Raw genomic sequence first — 23950 nt, 5'->3', positions numbered from 1 at the left:
CAATTTGGAATTATGCCCAAAGGGCCATGAAGCTGTGCATACCCTTTGGCCCAGCAATACCACTTTTGGGTCTTTTTCCCAAAGAGATCATGGAAAGGGGAGAAGTACCCACATGTACAAAGATATTTATAGCTGTTCTTTATGTTGTGGCAAGGAATTGGAAGTTGAGGGGATGCCCATCAACTGGGGAATGGCTGGACAAGTTGTGGTATATGAATGTAATGAAATACTATTGTGCTGTAAGAAACGATGAACAGGAGGAGTTCAGAGAAACCTGGAGGGTCTTGCGTGGGCTGATGATGAGTGAGATGAGATGAGCAGAACCAGAAGAACATTGTACACAGTACCATCAACATTGTGTGTTGAACTACTGTGATGGACTATATTCTTCTCACCAATGCAAATGGTACAGAAGGGTTCCAGGGAACTCATGATGGAGGAGGATCTCCAAATCCGGGGGGGGGGGGGGGGGGGAAGAATTGTGGAGTATAGATGCTGAATGAACCATACTATTTCTTTTGTTTTTGGTGCTGTTGTTTTTCTATTTTGAGGTTTTTTCCTCATTGCTCTGATTTTTCTCTTATAACATGACTAATGCAGAAATATGTTTAATGTTATTATATATATAAATATACATATATATATGTGTGGGCGTGTGTGTGTATATATATATCAGATTACCTGCTGTCTAGGGGAGGGGGCAGGGAAGGGAGGGAGGGAGAAAAATCTGAAATTGGAAAGCTTGTATAAACAAAAGTTGAGAACTATCTTTACATGTAATGGAAAAAATAATAAAATACAAAAAAAAGAGAATACCTTATGTTCTTCATATCAATTTTTTCTGATAAGGATTTGGCATCTAAGACATGTAAACAATTAACAGAAATTTATAAGTTCAAAAGCTATTCCCAATAATAGATAAATGATCAAAGGATAGGAACAAACAATTTTCTAAAAAATTTCTGAACATCAACAACCACAAATCACTAATAATAAGAGAAATACACATCAAAACAAGCTTCACATTTTACCTTACAACCTGCAAACCAACAAAGATGACGAAAGAGAGAAAAAGTTAATGTAGGAGGAATTGTGGGAAGATAGGCACACTAATTCATTGTTAGCAAAGCTGTGAATCAGTGTAGCCATTTTGGAAATAAATTTGGAATTATGCAAATAAAATGTCCATACTTTTTGACCTGAAATACCATTTCTGTGTTTATATCCCAAGGAGGTCTTTGAATAGAAGGAAGTCTCTATATGCACCAAAATTTTTATAACAACACTTTTTGTGATTATAAAAAAGAATTAGGTCATTTCTGGGGCAGAGCCAAGATGGTGGAGGAAAGGCAATAAGCTCTCGGAACTCACAACACAATCACTCCAAAAAAATCTCCAAATAATGCCATGGGACAATTCCTGGAGCAGCAGAACTCAAAAAACAATTGGCTGAGATAATTTTCCAGCCAAAGGCAGTTTAGAAGGTTGGCAGGAGGGGGCTACTGTGCCAGGGCAGGAGTAGAACCCAACCCCAAGGTCACACTGACACAGATCCAGTCCCAGGCAGGCCTCACCAGAGAAAGGGACCCCAGAGCCTCTAAATCAGCTGCAGCACCGGTATCTTCTGGAACTAAGCTCACAGTCTGGTGAGAGGGCTGAGCAGTTGGTAGGGGGGAAATTACAGGGGTCTCTGCTGGTACTGAGGTGGAACTTGGGTGTTTTGCTCCTTCTGGGAACCAGGAAGTAAGCTTGAATGTCAGTGACCCAGGTGGGGGAGGGTTGCAGGCTTCTTGGAGCTAACAACCACAGCACACAAAGTTTTGCTGCCTGGTTAATTAGTAAGTTGTCCTGGGGTTATCTACAGACCAGAGAACAGGCTAGGCAAGGGAAGAACCTGCCTCTCCTTAAATCATACAACTTGGGACCCCCCTGAAGCTTAGGACATTATAGCCTGGAAACAGTGCCCCACTTTAAGGAGTTAAAAGTCAAGTAAAGGGGGCAGCTATGTGGTGAAGTGAATAAATCACCGGGCCTGAATTCAGGAGTACCTGAGTTCAAATCTGGCCTCAGACAATTGACACTTACTAGCTGTATGACCCTGAGCAAGTAACTTAATCCTCATTGCCCCCCCCAAAAAAAAAGTGAAGTAAAAGACAAGCAAGATGAGAAGAGAAAGGTGAGGACCATAGAAAGTTTCTTTAGTGACAAGGAAGATTAAGGTACACCCTCAGAAGAGGATAACAACATCAGGGCTCCTACATCCAAAGCTTCCAAGAAAAATATAAATTAGTTTCAGACCATAGAGGTGCTCAGAAAAGACTTTGAATATAAAGTAAGAGAGGTAGAGGAAAAAATGGAAAGAGAAATGAGAATGATACAGGAGGGTCATGAAAAAAAAGTCAACAGCTTGAAAAGCCAAATTGGCCAAATGGAAAATGAGGTACAAAAGTTCTCTGAAGAAAATCATTGCTTAAAAATTAGGATCAAGCAAATAGAAGCTAATAATTTTAATGAGAAAAAATAATTAGAAGTAAATGCCCATCAACTGTAAAATGACTAAACAAATTATGGTAAATAAATATAATGGAATATTACTGTGCTGTAAGAAATTATGACAATGAATACAGAGAAACATGGAAGATCTATATGAACTGATACAAAATAAAGTCAACAGAACTCCAAGAAAACAATACATGCAATGATTACAGCAATGGAAATGGAAATCATGATCACAACAAACATGTAAAAATGAATTTTGCAAGATGATAAAGAGCAAGCATAGCTCAAAAGAAGAGATGTGAAGCAGCTAGTGGCATGGTGGAGAGAATGCTCAACCTAGATCCAGGAAGACCTGAATTCATATCTGGCCTTAGACACTTACTGGTTGTATGACACTGGGTAAACCACTTAAACCTTTGTTTCCTCAAGTGTAAAATGGGTATAATAATAGCATCTACCTCATACATAGGCTCACTGCAAAGATAAAATGAAATAGTCTCTGATCCAACCACTCTGCAGAGCAATTTAGAACTATGTACTAAAAGGGCTATAAAACAGCATAGCCTTTAATCCAGCAATACCACTGCTAAATCTATATCCCAAAGTGATTTTTTTTTTTAATGGAAAAGACCATTTCTCAATTTGGGAAGATTGAAGTATTTTTTAACTTTCTTATTCTGTTTTGTCTGTATAGTCTTTTGCAATGTGGCTAATATAGAAATGTTTTGCATGATTGCGCATGTATAAACTATATTAAATTGCCTTCTCAAGAGAGGGAGAGGAGAGGGAGAAAATATGAAATTCAATTTTTTTATAAAAGCAAATGTTGGGCAGGAGGAAGATGACGAAGGGAACATCTTTGTTTGGTAAGCACCGGAATAAGATGCACACTTTGTGCCATCGCTGTGGCTCTAAGGCATAACATCTTCAGAAGTCAACCTCTGGAAAATGCGGGTATCCTGCCAAACACAAGAGAAAGCATAATTGGAGTGCAAAGGCTAAGTGACGCAACACTACTGGTACTGGTCGAATGAGGGACCTAAAAATTGTCTACCGCCAATTCAGGACTCCGTGAAGGAACAACACCTAAACCCAAGAGAGCAGCTGTTGGAACATCTAGTTCATCTTGAGGAGTCAACTGTTTGTTAAAATAAATGCCCTGAATCAAAAAAAAAAAAAAAAAGCAAATGTTAAAAAATTGTTTACATGTAATCAAGAAAAAAATAAAATGAAAATTAAACATTAAAAAAAATTTCCCCAAAGCTATCTATTCCCATATGAAAAAATGCTCTAAATCTCTAATGATTAGAGAGATGCAAATTAAAACAACTCTGAGGTACCACCTGACACCTATCAGATTGGCTAAAATGACAAAAAAGGAAGATAATAAATGTTGGAGAGGCTGTGGGAAAATTGGAACACTAATGCATTGTTGGTGGAGCTGTGAGCTGATCCAACCATTTGGAATTACAATTTGGAATTATGCCCAAAGGGCAATAAAGCTGTGCATACCCTTTGACCCAGCAATTCCACTTTTAGGTCTTTTGCCCAAAGAAATCATGGAAGGGGGAAAGGGACCCACATGTACAAAAATATTTATAGCTGCTCTTTACGTGGTAGCAAGGAATTGGAAGTTGAGGGGGTGCCCATCAATTGGGGAATGGCTGGACAAGTTGTGGTATATGAATACAATGGAATACTATTGTGCTGTAAGAAATGATGAGCAGGAAGAGTTCAGAGAAACCTGGAGGGTCTTACGTGAGCTGATGATGAGTGAGATGAGCAGAACCAGAAGAACATTGTACACAGTATCATCAACATTGAGTGTTGATCTACTGTGAAGGACTATATTCTTCTCACCAATACAATGGTACAGAAGAGTTCCAGGGAACTCATGATAGAAGAGGATCTCCAAATCCAAGAAAAAAAAAGAAAGAAAGAACTGTGGAGTATAGATGCTGATTGAACCATATTATTTCTTTTGTTTTGGGTGCTGTTGGTTTTTTTTTTCTTTCTATTTTGAGGTTTTGCATCACTGCTCTGATTCTTTCTCTTGTAACAGGATTAATGCAGAAATAGGATTAATGTTATTATGTGTATATATATGTGTGTGTGTGTGTATATATATATATATATGCATATGTATAGAGATATATAGATATAACCTATATCAGATTACCTGCTGTCTAGGGGAGGGGGGAGGGAGGGGTGGGAGGGAGAAAAATCTGAAATTGTAAATCATGTATAAACAAAAGTTGAGAACTATCTTTACATGTAATGGAAAAAATAAAATACCTCATACATAAAAAAAAAAATTCCTCGTCTCAAATATTACCTGGCCATAGATTAAATTCCTTTTGGGGACCCTCTTCCTAAAATAAGCTCAGTTTGGGAACCTTGTGATCTCTTTTTCAAGTTTCCTCAGATCTCAATGTCTCACTTTCCAACAAATCATGTATATTTTCACTACCTTTTATCTCCCTTGTGATACTGCTTCCTTCCCACAAGGACCCATTGCAGCGTCCTTGTTCGGGGGGAGTGGTGGGGGAGCTATCCAGGACTGCTTGTGTTCTAGACACTTTCTCCCTATCAAAGCCAACTAGACCATGAAGTCCTTAAGAGTGAAGGTCATGTCTTTACTTCATTTTATCTTCCATAGCAACTATGGAAGGAGTAATACTTAAACCATTCCTCCCTCCCATGCAGATTCGTCTGTTTTTTTCTTAAAAATGTCTCAGTTTGGGGGCAGCTAGATGGTGCAGTGGATAGAGCATTGGCCCTGGATTCAGGAGTACCTGAGTTCAAATCCAGCCTTAGACACCTAACACTTACTAGCTGTGTGACCCTGGGCAAGTCACTTAACCCCAATTGCCTCACCAAAAAAAAAAGTCTCACTCTGTTCCAATATCAAACCTTAAAATACCAAGGGAATAGCCCAGAAGATCATCTTGAAAGTTCTCAATTAATATTGCTTTATTTATAAACTTATCTGCACGCTATCTCAATACCACTAGGCCTTATTTTCCAAAGTTATAACTAAAAGCAATCTGGTAGCCTAGTACATACTAAAATGTTAAAATAGTAATAGCATCTGGCTCAAAGAGGGACTAACATACATACTCAAGTAGGTATAGTAATATATTTTTGCCCTGAGGCAAGGAAGTGAGATGGGGGGGAGGGGGGGAGAAGAGGGGAAGGAGGGAAGGGCAGATTAGGGAGAGAGCAGTAAAAAGTAAAACACTTTCGAGGAGGGTAAAGATGTTCTGCATAACTGCACATGTATGACATATTGAATTGCTTGATTTCATAGGGAGGGTTGAGGAGGGAGGGAGGAAGAAAAATTTAGAACACAGAATTAGCTCAAAGACCTTAATCTCATCAGAGTGGGCTCAAGGAGGGAATAACATTCACACCCAATTGGGAGGAGTAATCTATTTAACTCTACAGGAAAGTAGGAAGGGAAGAGGATAAGGAGGGAAGGGTGAAAAAAGGGAGTGCAGAGCAGGGGAGGGGACAGGCAGAAGTAAAACACTTTTGAGGAGGAATAGGTTAAAAGAAGATAGAAAATAAGAATAAATATCATGGGAAGGGAATACGATGGAGGGAAATAGTTATGATGATTGATTATAATGGCAAAATGTATGGTACCTACTTTGCTGGGCTATTATGAAGAAAATTCTTTGTCAAGTTTAAGGTACTATATACAGGTTATGATGAAAAGGATACTATCAGAAAAATCTGGAAAGACCTATAAGAACTGAAGTAGAGTGAAATGTACTGTATACAAAATAACAGCAATAGTGTAAGATGATCTGCTGGGAAGCATGTGGTTATTTTCAGCAAGGCAATGATCCAATATAACCCTGAAGGACTTATGAAAATTGCAATCCATCTACAGAGAAGGAACTGATGGTGTCTGAAAACAGATGGAAACACATTTTTTTTAATTTTTTTTTGACAATTCCTTAATTTGAGTTTTGTTTTTTAACTGTTTTCTCTCACAACCTAGCTAAAGTGGGAATGTTTTCCATGACTACTCATGTATAACTTATTTTGAATTGCTTGAGTTCTGGTGGGTGGGGGGTGGGAAGGGAGGGAGGAAGAGAAGTTGGAACGCAAAGTTTTTTAAAAATTGATGTTGGGGCAGCTAGGTGGCACAGTGGATAGAGCACCAGCCCTGGAGTCAGAAGTACCTGAATTCAAATCTGGCCTCAGACACTTAACACTTACTAGCTATGTGACCCTGGGCAAGTCACTTTAAAAAATTGATGTCAAATTTGTTTTTACATATATTTTGGAAAATAAAATTATATTCAACTAAAAAAATAGTTATAGCATCTAGCATTTACATGGTGCTTTGTAACAAAAATTTCTAAGTCCCGATGTTCAACAAAGAAAAAAACAGTCTCAGAGCCAAAGAAAATAGATGTATTAAGAGAGGGATCCTAAGGGGGAAAAGTCCAGGTCCAGTGCTCTAACCACTGTGCCACTAGCTTCTCTAGAATTGGTTACAAGTCTGTCCAAATGTGAGCCTTGATATGCCAAGTGAACCCTCTTCTCTCCACAAAGCTAAATTATAGCTGAAGAATCAAGTCAACCAGCTGTTTGTTTTGTTCACACTATACCAAGCAGCTAGTTTGCTTTTTTTTTCACTGAATTGGCTTTTTTAAATTGGACTGATAAAACTTTCCCCGGTGTTCATCTAAACACAGCTAAAGTCAGAGAATGGCTTTTCCTAGCAATTCGGTCTGTTGGTCAAATTATTTAATATTATTCCTCTTTCCCACTTAATTTTTGGAGGGACAAGTAGAGGAAAATAGCTTCTTTTTTTTTTTTCAAATTTGTGAGTAGAATTAACTCTTGGTGATGATTCTGAAGGCTTTCCTTCCTTCCTCCAGAAATACAGACCACTGTTTAACATTAGCTTGAGAGCAATAATGGAAACATTCTTCCTTACAAATTGTGCAAGTACCATTATTGTGTGGGCTAAGATAATCTTTGATAATCTTTCAGGGAAAATAAATCTTGAATTTTCAAATACTCTTTTTTTAACAGGCTGGTTGTATAAATGAAGCACAGTCATGGGATTCAATGAAGAAAATAAATAAAGACCTCCCGAAAGAGAAAGTCTGGGGCCCTGAAGTAAGAAATATTAGACTTGTGCATTGCTTATTAAGACTGCATTACTTTGGGGGCAGCTAGGTGGCGCAGTGGATAGAGCACCAGCCCTGGAGTCAGGAGTACCTGAGTTCAAATCCAGCCTCAGACACTTAACACTTACTAGCTGTGTGACCCTGGGCAAGTCACTTAACCCCAATTGCCTCACCAAAAAAAAAAAAAAGACTGCATTACTTTGAATTAGAAGATGATAAAATTTCTATGAGCTATAAGTTTGCTAGATAACTAGAAGCATAAATATTTTTAAAGCTAAATATTCTTTAGAATGCTTTGCCATTCCACAGGTTACAGGGACATATTATTATTATTATCATGTTCAGAGACAACATGGCATCATAGATAGAGAGGCAAACTTGGAATAAGGAAGACTCTATGGTCTAGTTATATTGGCCTACACGCTGCTGCCTCACAACCCATCTCCCATCTCTATTCTTTTGTAATAGCTGTCCACCAGGTCTGGAAGGCCTCCTCACTTCCACATCTTAAAATCTTTGTCTTCCTTTAAGAGTCCTTTCCCAGTCTTTTTCCCCTGTCAGGTGCTTGTGCCCTGCTTTCTCAGGCTACCTTCCATCTACTCTGTATGTACCTGTTTCTGTATATGTTCTCTCCCCCATTAGAATGTAAATTCCTTGATGGCAGGACTATATCTACCTGTGGGAGCAGGTAGGTGGCACAATAGATAGAGCACTGGCCCTGAAGTTGGGAGGATCTGAGTTCAAATCTCACCTCAGACACTTACTAGCTGTGTGACCCTGGGCAAGTCACTTAACCCCAATTGCCTTAAACACCTGAGGCCATCTGCAGTTTTCCTGATATATATCTTACCACTGGACAACAATGTGATGGAGAAAATGTTAATAATGCAAATGATACTTTAAAGTTTTTCATCTATGCTTTTCTCCCCCAGAGATATGGTTCTTAAGCATTTACCAGAACACCCCCTGAATGTAGTAAAAGTTTGTTTACCAAAATCAGCAAGTGACCTTGATATTTTTTTTATCTATTTAGAATTATAGACACTGCTTTTCATTTTCCATTGGAAAACCCGGAGACCTATCACAACCATATGAGATTATCAACTTGTCCAATAAAAATGAAATAATCTGGACAAATCACCATGTTGGCTTTTATGTGTTCCGTGTTAAGATCATTGATCCAAACTACAGGTATATGGAAATTTTTGTTACAATAATTTGATATTTAAAAGCCTTATAGCAATAATAATAATGATGGGTTTTAAAAAGCAAACCAAGAAAAGAGTGATTATTTTTCTTTAGTATCAATCAGTTGTCCAAACTGAGAAAGAAAATAGGATCAACAGGGTCAAGCAAATATTTTTTAAGATGAGCAAAACTGTGAATATTTGAAGGCAGAAGAGGAAACTTTGAAAAAAGAAACTAGGTAATAGATGAAACAGGAAAAAAAAATGGGATCCATAGTACAAGTGGAGGGGATTGCTTCAAAGTGGAGAAGGAATAACTCTTTGAGTTCAGAAGTATGAAAAGAAAACTGGGAGTCAGGATAGGGGGAAAAAACCAGTAAAGTGTTCAAATTTTCCATTTAATTGCTATACTTTATTCTACCCTTGAATTTACAGCTATTTTTCCTATTATTACTCATTCCTTACTGAAGTCAGGGACTGTTTTGCATTTTTTTTTTATCTGAATCCCTTCAGGGATTCAGCACATGGTAGGAACCAAATTAATGCTTGTTGGATTGAATTGAAGGTGATGAAATGTAGTTTTGTGGTGGCCCTTAGGTATTCCTCAATAAAGAATTATGCTCTCACACCCAGTCCAATTAGAATTAAAGTGGTCTTTTATTTGGTGCTAGGAAAGTGACCAAGTGGGAAGTCAAAGACTTCAGCCCTTGAGGAGAAGGGCTTAGAAACATTCTCCTCCTGAACAGCTGGAAGGCAAAAGCTTTTATAGAGGATAGATGGAGTGACCACTTGAAAACTGGAAAGTTCCCTTTTGGGGTGGGGAAAGCTTGGATGTTTGTCATATTCCTGACCGTTGAAGGGGATTTTTTTTTAATGAAGGTCCTGACCTTTGGGATTATCTCTGTCTCCTAACTCCATTCAGGTAGTAACCACACCTAATTGATTTACCTGCTATTGTAAGAAACAATTGTCTTACTAAGAACTCCAGAAGCCATTGGTGAAACAAAGAGTATTTATTAAAACCTTCTTTCAAGAGCAGGTGACCTGAATACACATACATTTGACTTGTACATAGCCCTTTATTGCCTACTGCTGGTTGGCAGTTTCCTCTCATTTCCCCATTGGCTGGGTACCACAGGGTTTACAGCCTACCTAAAGCACCTAAGTGACCCATGTAAATCTCTGCCTCTCCCATCCCCCACATTTTAGAATCCCTTGCCCCTTATTTTTGGGGGGAACAGGGCAATGAGAGTTAAGTGACTTGCCCAGGGTCACATAGCTAGTAAGTGTCAAGTGTCTGAGGTCATATTTGAACTCAGGTCTTCCTGAACCCAGGGCCAGTGCTTTATCCACTGTGCCACCTAGCTACCCCCACTTATTTTCTTTATACCTTATTTAGTCTTGGTTCCCCTCTGTAGTAACTTATATGCTGACAATCAAGCCACAAGACCAATTTCAATGGGTCTTAGCTAGTTTAGCCCTAAAAACAGATTGTAAGTGGAACTTCACCCACTATCATGTGGACAGCTAAGAAATGAACTTTTATTCAGATGCAGCATTTCTCTATGGTAGTTTTCCACATTATAGAATTTTTATCTCCCCTTACTTCTTAGGTATGTCTGTCCTGATATCTAGTTAGTCAATACAAATTTTAATAGTCCCTAAATTCCTTGATAAGTCTGTCTTGTTATCTGGTCATCTTTAGTTTTGCTTTTCACAGGAGAAACTTCTGATTTCTCCAAAGCCCCATGTCAATAAGAATACATAAGGGATAATCATACATGTATAACCCATATCTGATTTCTTGCCACCCGAGGGGGGGAGGAGAGGGAGGGAAAGAGGGATAAAAATTAGAAACCAAAACTATAAATAAAAACATTTATTATTTTAAAAAAAGAATATATGAAGGAACATCTATCCCTTCCCGAAATGGCCTCAAATCTTCCCCATGAAGTAGGAGATAAAGTATGAAAATAATGTCCAAATGAGTACAGAAGAAGTGTATGTAATTAAAATATTTAGTCAAGGGGCAGCTAGGTGGCGCAGTGGATAGAGCACCGGCCCTGGAGTCAGGAGGACCTGAGTTCAAATCCGGCCTCAGACACTTAACACTTACTAGCTGTGTGACTCTGGGCAAGTCACTTAATCCCAATTGACCCACCAAAAAAAAAAAATTTAGTCAATCGAATTCACTTTAGATTGGCTCTGGTCTACAATTCTAAAATATGATTATACAAATTGCAGCACTACCACCCCCAAGGCAAAATTCCTTGCCTTATTTTCCTTAAAATGCCTTCTTCAACATAGGGGTCAAACAGTCCTAAGTGGGCTTAACCAGATGAAAAAATAATTGGGAAATATTTAACAAAATAAAGATACAATAGAATATAGATGTCAACGTGTGGTTTTCTAAGTCAATATGCAGCTTACAAGGATCCTGTTGTACAGTTTGGTGGCCCTTATTTCTATTTGAGTTTGATACCACTGTTCCACAGTATGAGAAAATAAATCCCAAAAAAGGAACGCCTCAGTAAGCTCTGAAATCTTGTTGTTGTTGTTGTTCTTAAGAATAACCACCTGAAATTTAGAGAGATGCTCATTTTTTTTAAATTATGCCATAGAATCTTCTTTAATTAAATTCCAAATGACAACATTCAGTTGTTTAGTTGAACAATATTCAACCAAATAATTATTGGTCTCCAACTATGACTCAGATAATTCAATTCAACAAGTATTGCTGAGTTCCTGCTATGTGCTGAATGTTGTAAAATGTCCTTCCTCCTCTCAAGAGGTTTATATTCTTTTTGAAGAAACAAGATATACGGATACAAAATGATTCAATGACCACAAAGATGACATACAAGTAAGATACAAAGTAATAAATGGCACCCACTTTAAATGCAATAGGAATTCAAAGAAAAGAAGAAACCACTGTAGCCTCCTAAATCTCTTTCTCCAACTCTAATCTCTCTTCTGATTTTCCTTCATTCCACATATTTTATGCCCCTAACAATCTAGACTACAGTGATCTCTTTGACATCATGGAAGGTTAGGGGCAGTGTGCCCCCTGCGATCTGGAAAATCTGTGTCAAAATTTTTTGGCCCTCCCTTCATACCAGAGAAGAAGTCTGAATTATTATGGTACTAAAAGATAAGATATCTTGGGGCAGCTAGGTGGTGCAGTAGATAAAGCACCGGCCCCAGATTCAGGAGAACCTGAGTTCAAATCCGGCCTCGGACACTTGATACTTACTAGCTGTGTGACCCTGGGCAAGTCGCTTAACCCTCATTGCCTCGCCAAAAAAAAAAAAAAGATAAGATATGTTGATATTATAAAATGCTATATATTTTTATGCATTTCTGAGTTTCTAAGCTTTTTCTGTGTTATCTGCTGGCCTTCACATGTTGTCTGCAGCTTCCACAAAACTTCCCCAAAATTCCCATTTAATTTTTTATACCAACCAGCAATATATCAAAACTGCCATGAGGAAAGTCATGATGTGGAAGGGACTCTGTCCCTTGAACAGATCCAATACTTTTCTGCTTCTATCTCTTTGCTCATTTTCTTTGCTATCCTTACAATGTCTTCCTACCCTCTCTTCCCCTGTTGAAATTTTACCCATCCTTTAAAGCCTAGTTCAAATGCTGCCTACTTCTTGAAACCTTCTCTGATCCCCACCAGAAGTAATGATCTTCCCCTCACAAGCAAGGGCTCAAGTTTATAGATATAGATAGACATAAACATATATAATAAATACATATATAATATACATATGCATATAATCGTATATGTTTATACATGTGTATGCTGGAGTTGCTTTGTAAGTAGCTACTACATTTATCTCTCATTAATTCTTTCTCCTGTATCTTTAATCTTCTACAAACTCATATTCAGACTTCTCTATCCTAAAAACAAAAAACCCTAAACCGTCCTTCCCTTGAACTGTCATCCTAATTCTCCTCTCCCCTTCATTGTCAAAGTTCTAGAAAGAACAATCAACCCTGAGACCTCCACTGCCTCACCATCCAATAATTCTCCAAATCCTTCTAATACGACTTCCATCTCTACCACTCTACTGAAACATTTTTCTCCAAGCTCCTTAGCAATAAATCCAATTGTCTTATTTCTGTTCTTATCCTCCTTGACATTCCTGCAGCATTTGACAAAGTGGACCATTACTTCCACTTACTATTTTCATGATAGTAGTCTCTCATGGTTTTCTTTTTTTTTTTTCCACCTTTTTTTTTTTTTGCAGGGCAATGAGGGTTAAGTGACTTGCCCAGGGTCACACAGCTAGTAAGTGTCAAGTGTCTGAGGCCGGATTTGAACTCAGGTACTCCTGAATCCAGGGCCAGTGCTGTGCCATCTAGCTGCCCCCTCTCATGGTTTTCTAACTGTTCCTTCTCTTGTTCTTTAATGAATTCTCCATCCTTATCCCTTATATAAGGGGCCCTCCCAAAGTTTTGTCTTTGTCCCTCTTCTCTTTCTATACATTTCCTTGGTGATCTCAAAAGCGTTCATGGTTTTAATTATCAGTTGTGCAGAAAACTTCTAAATTTCTTTCTTCATCCTTAATCTTTCCCCAAAGTTGCATCTGTTCATCTGAGACTAATTACACATAGAACTGCATCTGTCCTAATGTGTCCAAAATGAAATTCATCATCTTAGCAGAAACTCTGATATTTCTCCTAACCCTATCTCCCAGTAACCTAGATGCATTACCTCATAATCATCTTTAACCCTTGCCATATAGCCAATTAGCTGCCAAATCCTACCAATCACTCTCCTGTAATATCTCTTGTGTCTATGCCTTTCTCTCTAAACGTTCTTAATTGCAACCACCTTAGTCCAAGTCCTAATCTCTCCTCACCTTTGAAACCAGAAATTTAATTTCTTACTATGACATTATTAATAATTCTACTATTAATAATGTCTCTGGGCATCTACTATAATAAACTCTACCAGGCAACTTAGATACGATATAGGGAAATTAGGTCATTCTCTGTGCCTTTCTTCCCATAGACAGCTTTTTAAGTGAATTAAACCTCACATTAAATAATTTGGTTGTATTCATAGAGATTACATATAGAAACTAAATTTTAGGGGGCAGCTAGGTGGTATAGTAGATAAAGCACTGGCCCTGGATTCAGGAGGACCTGAGTTCAAATATGACCTCAGACACTTGATACTTACTAGCTGTGTGGCCCTGGGCAAGTCACTTAACCCTCATTGCCCTGCAAAACAAAACAAAAAAAGAAACTGAATTTTAGGCATGTTTTTTCATATTAATTTTAATTTTTTTATTTGTAGTTTCTGTGATCTAACAACCAATTTTGCAATTGAGACATTCGGCGTGATTCCCAGGTAAGAAATCAATGGGAATTAACTGGGGAAATTATTAAAACATACTAGATCTCCTTACTGAATACCAAAAAGGGAAGGATATCTATTTGTGAAAATTCTGCCTTCTCTAATCCCTATTATGAAGAATTTAATTTACTGTATTGCATAATGAAAACTGAACTTAAAAATTAGTATCTATTGAGAAAAAATAAATAATTGTGATTTTTAGGTCTCAGTTAACACATTCTTTTTCTGAATCACAAATGGCTTATTTGGAGGACCAGGTTGGACTAGGAAATGAACTTTACCTTTTTTCCCACTGCCAAGCACTGAAACCCAATGTTTCTCTTCTCTACTTTGGATTCTTCATACTTTTTCCACATGCAGCAGTCTCCCCCTGTACCATGCTGGCATTGCCTGCTGGTAAAATCAAGGAAACACATAGTTCAGGACCTTCCCATGATGCTTTAGCCCAAATTCAAGATCACAGGGTCACAAGAGTCCTAATACCTAAAGTTGTGGTAACTTTGCCTCTTCCTCCCCAGGGCAGGTATTCTTTTAAAAAATAAAAAAATTATATATATATATATATATATATATATATATATATATATATACACACACATACACACACACACACACATATATGTATATATATAAAACCAGACTACTCAGAGCTATGGATTTCACTACAGTTAGCTCTCCTACATCCATACTAATGTTACAGCCCTTCTACACTCAGAAAGTTTGTGAATGTGGAGACAGCATTACATTTCCATGGTCCCAAGAGGGTGCCCTGGATTCATTTTAAGACCTTGTCTGTTAAGGAAGGGTCAGTGACAATGTTACTGCCCAACTGAAGGGAATATTCAAAAATTGGTGTCACAAAAATATCCTTCTACCATAATGTGCAACTGAATAAGATGGGAAATTAATAAGATGGGAAATACTGAGGGATCATTTAGCCATGAAACTATTCGGATGAAATATTTATAATCTTCAAATCAAAGAATTCTTAAATGGTAAAGGACTTTTGAGATCATCTATTTTATATAAACCTCTCACTTTACAAATGAGAAACTGAGGCAAAGAGATGTTCAGTGAATTTTCAAAGGTCATACAGCCATTAACTCATTTAACTGATACTATAATCCCCTTACAGATTACTATGACTTAATGTTGTCATTTTTTGTAGTTTTAAATTTGACATTCCATTAAATTTGGCAGAAACCATGTGCCTGAATTTTAAAGAAGCCACCACAAGATGGGGGTGTTGTTGATTTTGGTAGCCCAAACTAAAGTCCCCTTTGCCCAAGGCAGGTTTTGAATTCAGAGGAATCTACTTTTTTCTAAAGTCAATCCCTAATGAGATAATACAAACTCATTATCAAGATGCAATAACTGAACTTTGAGAGTCATCCTTTTATTAAAAAAAAAAGAAATAAGATTTATATGCAACAGGCACCCTCTTTTGTCTTTTTTCAATGATTCCTTTCAACAACTATTTACTAAATACTGGAAATACAAAGAAGAAAGTTAAACAGTCCCTCTCCTCAAAGAATTTACATTCTGGGGAATGAGGGAATATGGAACAATACCCAACATGGAAATAGAAAAGGAAATAGAAAATGCATAGGGAGAGAGCACTAGCAATTGAAGAGATGGAGATGGACTTTCTATAGGAGGTGGCCCCAGGGAGCAGATCTTTGAGGGAAATGAGGGATCCAGTGAAGTGAAGATGAGGAGAAAGTGTAGACCAGGCATGGATGACATCCTATGCAATCTCATAGAGGGGAGTACAGCAAGAAGAATCTGGCTAAAACAAAGAGCTATGTGCAATTTACCCTGAGAGCTGAGCAGTGTAACTAGTTCCCTTGATGATGGGGTCAGAATCCTTCCTGCCCCCCCCCAAAAAAACTCAACTAGTTAGAATTTTAAGTTGAATATAACAAAATGGAATTTTAAAAAACCTAATGTTGAGTCCTATACAAAATCCACTGTGGATAAGGGAAATATGCCTAGACGGTCATTCAGTGGAAGAAAATTTATGAGGTTTAAATATGCTCAACATCAGTCTTATGGTATAATGTAGCTACCCAATCATTGCAGCATAAAATTGCCCAATGTTATTTTAGGCTAAATTGATAGAAGTACAAAATTCAGAAGAAGGAAGATAATCATCCCTGCACTGAATAAACCATACTTGGATTACTGGGTACAATTCTAGATGCCATATTTTTAGAGGAAAAAGCTAAAGGGCATCTGGGGGAGGACTCAATATAATGGCAAATGATAATGCATATAAGGGACTAGAAAGTGTTAACCTGAAAAAGAGAAGGTATGAAAGTGACTTCCATATAGCTAAAGAACTATGGGAGAGGGAATCAACTCATTCTGATAATTCCAGAATGCAGAACTAGAACCAGTGGGTAGAAGGTTACAAAGGGACATATAAAAAATGAACTTGCTAACAATTAGAGCTAACCAAAAATGGAATGATTGACTTGTGAAGTAGTAAGCTCATCATTGGAATGGTTCAAGCAGAGGCCAGATAACCATTCATGAGGGATGTTATGGAGTAAATTCATGTTTTCAGACCCTATGCAGCTACTCTGATGAAGTGCTTTTTATATCCCAGCTGCATTTAGCCCATGCTGCCAATTTTTAAGGGTAGAGACAGTTCAAAACTCATTGAAACCATTTTCCACAACCATTTGCCCTGCTCCATATGCTCTAAGTGGATGCTCATTACTTAACTATTTGAACCTTGGTAAAGGATAAGACCTTATCTCTAGCTGTCTGAATTTCCTCTTTCTTTTTTTTTCTTCCTTTCTTTCCTTCTTTCTTCCTTCCTTTCTTTACGTCCTTTTCTTTTCTCACTAAGTTTGAAACTGCAGTATCTACTCACAGGTTCAATCCCACTAGTTACTGACATGGGAACATTGACCTGTTCTGTTGCCAACCTGAGCTTGTTTAACCCTGTAAAGAATTAATTGTTATTTGAGGTTTTTATGCCTCAGTGCGCTCTGGCCTGGGGCTCCGAAAACCGCACGGTGCTCCACCCACTGGTTGTAGCCATTGCCAGGGCTCTGGCACCTCACGTCATCACCACTCGAGGACACCTACCTGGGCTTGGCAAAATTATAATGATTAGAAGCCTAGTGAGGGCAGTCATGTGACTGTCAGAGCGGCCATCCCATTGGCTGGGGCTGTGTGGGGTGTTTCTGAGTTTGGGGGAGGAGAATTGGGCATTCTAGGTGGAAGCTGGAAAGCGACAGGCATTCTGCTGCGTATTTTCAGCTGATTCCTGGGCGGTGATATTTTTTCAGGTATTATAATTTCCCTTTCCCCATTTTATTTCCTTTCCCTTGATCCTACTGATCCTGTTTGTGTTTTGTTTTTTTTAAGTTCATTCTTGTTAAAATAAATCTTGTTCTGTTTTGAGAGAGGCTGCCGGTCTCCTTCCTTGCCCCAATATTATGGCAAACCGCTTAGCTAACACTCCCCAATTAAAAATTGGTCCCCACAACCCTCCTTAGACAGCCTGGTTCCTTCCCCATCCCACCCCCATTCCTAGGAGCGTACCATTTTGGTGTTGGACTTAGCGATTACACGCAATTGACTTTAGCCCTACTACTGCATCTCAGAATTCCAGAGCTCACGTGATCCACCAACCTCAGAACCTGATACAAGGGATCAATTTGGTGCTGACTTTTACCTCCTGGCCTGTGTTTGAAACCCCTGGATTAGTGACTCAAGTTCTTCCCACATGATCCAACTTTCCTTTTTCCTGGACTTAGTCATTTCAAGACCAGTCTTCTTGGTGTTATATTATGCTCCTATGGTTTATTTCACTGAATAATGTCCTATTCGATCGTTCAGCTTATAGAAATTTTGTTTAGGCTGGATCTTGATCATGCAAATGGGAGAGGATCTTATACCTTCCACAACTCCTCTCCCCATTACCCTGATGATTAACATGATTGTAACCACATCTAAAGATATTCTCATAAAACTCCAAGTGCCCCCAACACTACAGCACCATATTTGTGATTATAGATCAATAAGCTAAGGCAGCCCACATGTTCCCCTGTTGTCAGGAGATTGGGACATACTGGGACAAAAATACAGAAAGACTCTCCAGTGCTGCTATTCACAACGTAAAAGGAAAGCTCCTTATCTAGCCCTCACTGCTGTGGGAGCAGTTGATAAAGCGAGTAGAACAAGTGCCAAGAATACAAGGTAAACTTCATATACCCAGTGGGTTAAATGCTAGATACAGAAACTACAGACTATAGCAGATGAGCTAGAGCCAACCAGAAGATTCACACCACAGGGGCAGAAGTAGTTCCAAACTTGACCCCTGTCCCACTTCATTACCTATAATATGACTCTCCTATTCCAGTTATTTGAACCTTGATTCTGGACATGGATGGATCTCATCCCTACCTATTCCTGGCCCTGGGTTTCTATACCCCAAAATTATGGTCTACCTCTGGCTTGACCTTCCATCCCAAAGGCTGATGAACCATGAGCATTCTCAGATGACTCTCTCTGCTTCCTTTATGAAGGAAGTTCATTTTATTTAGTGTCTCAAGTCTCTCCTACTTAGTGTTTTCAAGTAATGTGTTGCCTAAATTGGTCCCTCTGGATTCTATCCCTGTTCTATCTTTTGATTTGGAAGAGCAGAATTCCATGACCTATATTCTCTCTAGCTACATAAGAGGGAAAAAAAACCCAAAATACTGGATTTGTACTAAAAAAAAAAGTGCAGTGAATAAAGCACTGGCCCAGGTTCAGGAGGACCTCAGACACTTGACACATACTAGCTGTGTGACCCTGGGCAAGTCACTTAACCTTCATTGCCCCTCAAAAAAAAGTGCATTTAAGTCCCAGATCTCCTACTTAGTACTTTTTTCTAATAAATTAATAAAATATTTATTAAGTGATGGAGATAAAAATAGAAAAGCAAGACTCACTTCTCTCAAAGAGTTCATGATCTAATGTGGGAGATCACAATGGGAGATTTCAGTAGCAAATCATATAGAAAGGTCCTGTGATCCTTAGGTAACAGTGGCAAAGCAGATGGTGAGGTCCCTTCTTTAATGTGGCTTCCACTGATAAAGATCTTTTTTTTTTTCTGATTTTGAATACTCTGACACTTCCAAGGACTTTCTTTCCTCAGCCTCTAGTGGCTGTGGGTGTTGAGAAGGCCAAAGCTGGCTGCATGTCTACATGGATGGTTCCCCTTCCGCCATGATAACTGTGAAAACTGGACTGACAGAGCTGTGGCCTGGGGGGAAGGGGCATGGGGAAAGGGGAAACTACTATTCCCAAGGACCTCAGCTTCAGAGTCCTGAGTTCCCTCCCCTAGATTCTGAGGGTAGGTGGCAAATCCGGCCTCAGACACTTAACACTTACTAGCTGTGTGACCCTGGGCAAGTCACTTAACCCCAATTGCCTCACCAAAAAAAAAAAGTAATCAAGGTGGTAGCAGCTATCTAACTTGTATGGCATAACCCTTGCTTGCTTTAGGCACATAGTAGATGCTTAATAAAGTTTTCTTTAATTAAACTGCCTGAACTGAATTCCATGAATAAAAATACCACATAATTATATTTGGAAGTTTAGCAGACCTTTAGAAATCATCAAGTCCAACCTCCATACCTGAAGTAAGTCCTAGATAGCCCAATGACTCATTCAATAACTAGTTTAAATTTTTTATTATTTATTTTTAACATGCATTTTTTTTTGTTCTGACCTCTGTCCCATCCCCCTTGTAAGCCTTCCCCCAACCCACCCATTATAAAGGCAAGAAAGGTGATATCAAATATACATGTGAAATCACACAAAATATACTTCCATATTAAAAATGTTGTGACAAAAAAAGCAAGAAAAATAAATTTTTAAAATAAATAATGCTTCAACTTGCATTTAGACTCTATCAGCTCTTTCTCTGGAAGTGGATAGCATTTTTCATCATGAATCCTTTGGGATTGTCTTGGACCATTGTATTGCTGAGAATAACTAAGTCATTCACAATTGTTCATTGTGCAATATTGCTGTTACTGTGTATAATGTTCTCCTGCTTCTGCTCAGTTCACTTTGCATCAGGTCAAATAAGTCTTCCCATGTTTTTCTGAAACTGCCCTGTTCACCATTTCTCATAGCAGAGTTGTATTTCATCAAATCATCTACCACAACTTGTTCAGTCAATCCCCAATTGATGGGCATACTCTCAGTTTCCAATTCTTTGCCACCACAAAAAGAACTCCTATAAGTATTTTCATACATATAGGTCCTTTTCCTTTTTCTTTGATCATTTTGGGCTATAGACCTAGTAGTGAAATTACTGGATCAAAGGATATGAACAGTTTTATTTGTTTTTTGTTTGTTTGTTTGTTTTTGTTTTTTTTTTTAGTGAGGCAATTGGGGTTAAGTGACTTGCCCAGGGTCACACAGCTAGTGTTAAGTGTCTGAGGCCGGATTTGAACTCAGGTACTCCTGACTCCAGGGCCGGTGCTCTATCCACTGCGCCACCTAGCTGCCCCTATGAACAGTTTTATAGCCCTTTGTGCATAGTTCCAAAGTGCTCTCCAGAATGGTTGGATCAGTTCACAACTTCACCAACAGTTCATTAGTGTCCCAATTTCCCCACATACCCTCCAACAATTGTCATTTTCCTTTTCTGTCATATTAGCCTTGTTAGTATTTAAAGTTTTTTGCTCCTCCTGCTTTAGGTATCAGCACCATATTTGTGTCATAAAAGGAGGTCTCCTTCTTTGCCTGCTTTTCCAAATAATTTATAGTTTTTGGAATAAATTTTTTTAAATTCTTGGTAGAATTCACATCTGCTTCTGAGTGGGTTTTTGAGGGGAGCCTTATTTATGGCTCATTTAATTTCTTTTTGTAAGATAGGATTATTTAAGTATTCTATTTCCTCTTCTCTCTTTTTTTTTTTTCTGGGTGAGGCAATTGGGGTTAAGTGACTTGCCCAGGGTCACACAGCTAGTAAGTGTCAAATGTCTAAGGCCAGATTAAAACTCGGGTCCTCCTGACTCCAGGGCCAGTGTTATGTTAAGGGCTAAAATTCTAGCTAGTCTGTCTAAAATATCTAATGAGTGGTCGCCAATAAATTATAAGCTTTAGCAAGAGTTAGACTTTTAAGCATTTATTAAGGAGAATAAGAATTTGGTAAAGAGAGAAAGGCCTAGATTCCTATCTATTAAAGGGAGAGCACATTTCTAGCTCCGCTCTCCACCAGAGTCCAAAGGAAAGAGCCCCAGAGTCAGCGCCAGTCTCCTCCTTCCTCCTCCCACTAGTCCACGTCACTTCCTCCCGCCAAAGAAAAGGCTCCTGGTCTTGCCCTCAAAGACCTTCGCTTCATGGGCAGAACTCTTCTACAGTAAGTATCCAGCAGGTGGCATCATTCCAATCGTTACAGTTATATCCACTGCGGCACCTAATATTTCCTCTTCTCTTAACCTCGGCAATTTATAGTTTCATAAATATTTATCCATTTCATTTAGATTTGCCATCTATAGCACTCAAATAGAAATCTTCCAAAATAACATTATTACTGTATTTCTTTAAACATTGATTGTATTGGTTCATTAAATTATAGAATCTTAAGAGTGCCAAGGAACCTCTGCACTACTTAATACTTTTGTAACCCAGAATGAGTCATTTAATCTCTCTGGACCTCAGTTTCCTCATCTATAAAACAAAAAGATTGAACTAGATGATCTATATTTCAGCTCTAAATAGCTTCTGCAGGCAACCAACCTGTCTATCATTTAGTTCCTGGCCTGTTCCTATCTCTCTGCTGCCCTCCAGTGATAGCATGTAGACATAGCCTGCTATATAATTCTGGTGCTGGAAGCAATGGTCCAGGACAAATACCTCCATTGTCTATAGAGTTGGACTAGAGAACCTCTAAGATTTCTTGACACTCTCAACATTCTATAATTTAATGAACCCATACAATCAGTATTTAAAGAAATACAGTAAGGACGGCTAGATGGCGCAGTGGATAGAGCACCGGCCCTGGAGTCAGGGGTACCTGAGTTCAAATCCGGCCTCAGACACTTAACACTTACTAGCTGTGTGACCCTGGGCAAGTCACTTAACCCCAATTGCCTCACTAAAAATAATAATAATAATAATAAAAATAATAATCTTCATAACTGTGAATTATAACTTAATTCTTTCATTTGTTTTCCTCTGATGAAAGCCCACATTTTGTCATATATTTCTCCATTTTAGTAGTCCTGGCCTGGGATTCCATCATTGTGTCTAAGGCCAAACTTGAACTCAGGAAGATGAGCCTTCCTGACTTCTGGCACAGCACCCTATCTACTGCATCACCCGCCTGCCTATTAGCTCCTGTAGCAGTGGCTATTGCCTGATGATTACTCAAGACCAAGTCTATCTTTCCCTTCCTTGTATATTTTAGAATTACCTGTTCCAAAGAGTAATCACCAGCCTTATCTAAACACCTTACCTACACTTCTCTTCCCAGAGAAATCTGTGTTTAAAGCCCCCAACATAGAACAAAAGCTACTTGAGGGAAGGACTGTTTTTGTTTTTTACACACACACACACACACACACACACACACACACACACACACACACACACACACGCACAGCCCTCTACCACAATAGTACTCTGCACAACTCTAATCATTTATAAATGCTAATTAGATTAGTTTAGATCAGAGTGCTACCAGACTTTATCTGACCATTTCCTCCACTCATTTTCTTGCATCAGTAACATTTTAACACATCACAAACAAGATAATCACAATGGGTTTCACATCAGAGAGCTAAGATTCTGAAATTTAAAACAAACAAAACCCTGAGTTAAGATTTACAGAAATAAAGAACCAGCAGAAATAAACTCAGGCATAGTAAGTAATTCGTTGTCATTTTGCTTTTCTATTTCAGTACAGATCCCCTTCTGGTTTTTATCTTCTTGTTGCTTCTGGTATTGTTGATCATTGTTTGCCTGATTGGGAGCTACTTCCGTTATCTAAAGATTTTTCGAAAATTTATTTATGAACCAAGTCTACGATCGAAAAGTAAAAAGAAAGAAAAAAATTAGCAAGACCCCAGAACCATGTAAAGATTGCTTATGTATGTATTTTTAATAAGGGAAGATAAAGGAAAAATATTATCTTGCTCATAGTAAATAAGTGCATTTCAGGACCAAATGTAGCATGTGAAAGATGTTTTCTGAGTTACTCCTAGACTTAAAGTTCTTCCTATTTTTGTGTGATATGTTTCCTTAAATAGCACCTAATTTTAAAAGATTCTGAATATTCACATGCTATATTTCAAATAGAACTGGGCTTGACTAGCATGGTTACTTCTGTGAAACAAATATAGTAAGTTATAAGCAGTTTCATATTCCCTATAGGAATGTGCTGTAAAAAACTGACTAGTCAGATATACCAGTTTGAAGCTTACTTGATAGCGTGTACATTGAGGAAACCTGAAATCTGAACTAGTAGAAATCTGTGAAACTGCTAGGACAAATTCACATTCAAAACGTTTTCTGGAGTAAATTTTGGGGTTGGTCTTGTTTGTTTTTTGTTTGTTTTACATTGAAAGCAGCAGCTATTTCTTTTGTTGATAGTTATGAAGTTTACAATTTTCAAAAACAATTTAAGGAATAGCTGATTATATTAAAAATAAGTCCATTTTAAAACTTGAAATAAAAATTCTGCTTCCTCATTGACTTGAACATTGGATGATAATAAACCC

General features: G+C 38.2%; 1 protein-coding gene and 1 pseudogene across 1 annotated transcript in view; both read left to right on the top strand.

Moving 5' to 3' along the window:
• CATSPERE (catsper channel auxiliary subunit epsilon) overlaps positions 1 to 23288 on the top strand; it is a 177328-nt gene extending 154040 nt beyond the window's left edge. Inside the window, exons 18-21 of the mRNA XM_044003183.1 lie at positions 7555 to 7641; positions 8686 to 8843; positions 14151 to 14204; positions 23132 to 23288. Of these exons, the coding sequence (XP_043859118.1) occupies positions 7555 to 7641; positions 8686 to 8843; positions 14151 to 14204; positions 23132 to 23288 (456 nt within the window). The remainder of the gene's footprint in view (positions 1 to 7554; positions 7642 to 8685; positions 8844 to 14150; positions 14205 to 23131) is intronic.
• LOC122725824 lies at positions 3341 to 3682 on the top strand (annotated as a pseudogene).
• Positions 23289 to 23950: the final 662 nt, after the last annotated feature.

This window comes from Dromiciops gliroides, chromosome 4, assembly GCF_019393635.1.
Source record: "Dromiciops gliroides isolate mDroGli1 chromosome 4, mDroGli1.pri, whole genome shotgun sequence".
NCBI lineage: Eukaryota > Metazoa > Chordata > Mammalia > Microbiotheria > Microbiotheriidae > Dromiciops > Dromiciops gliroides.
This window is presented reverse-complemented; position numbering and strand designations above follow the sequence as displayed.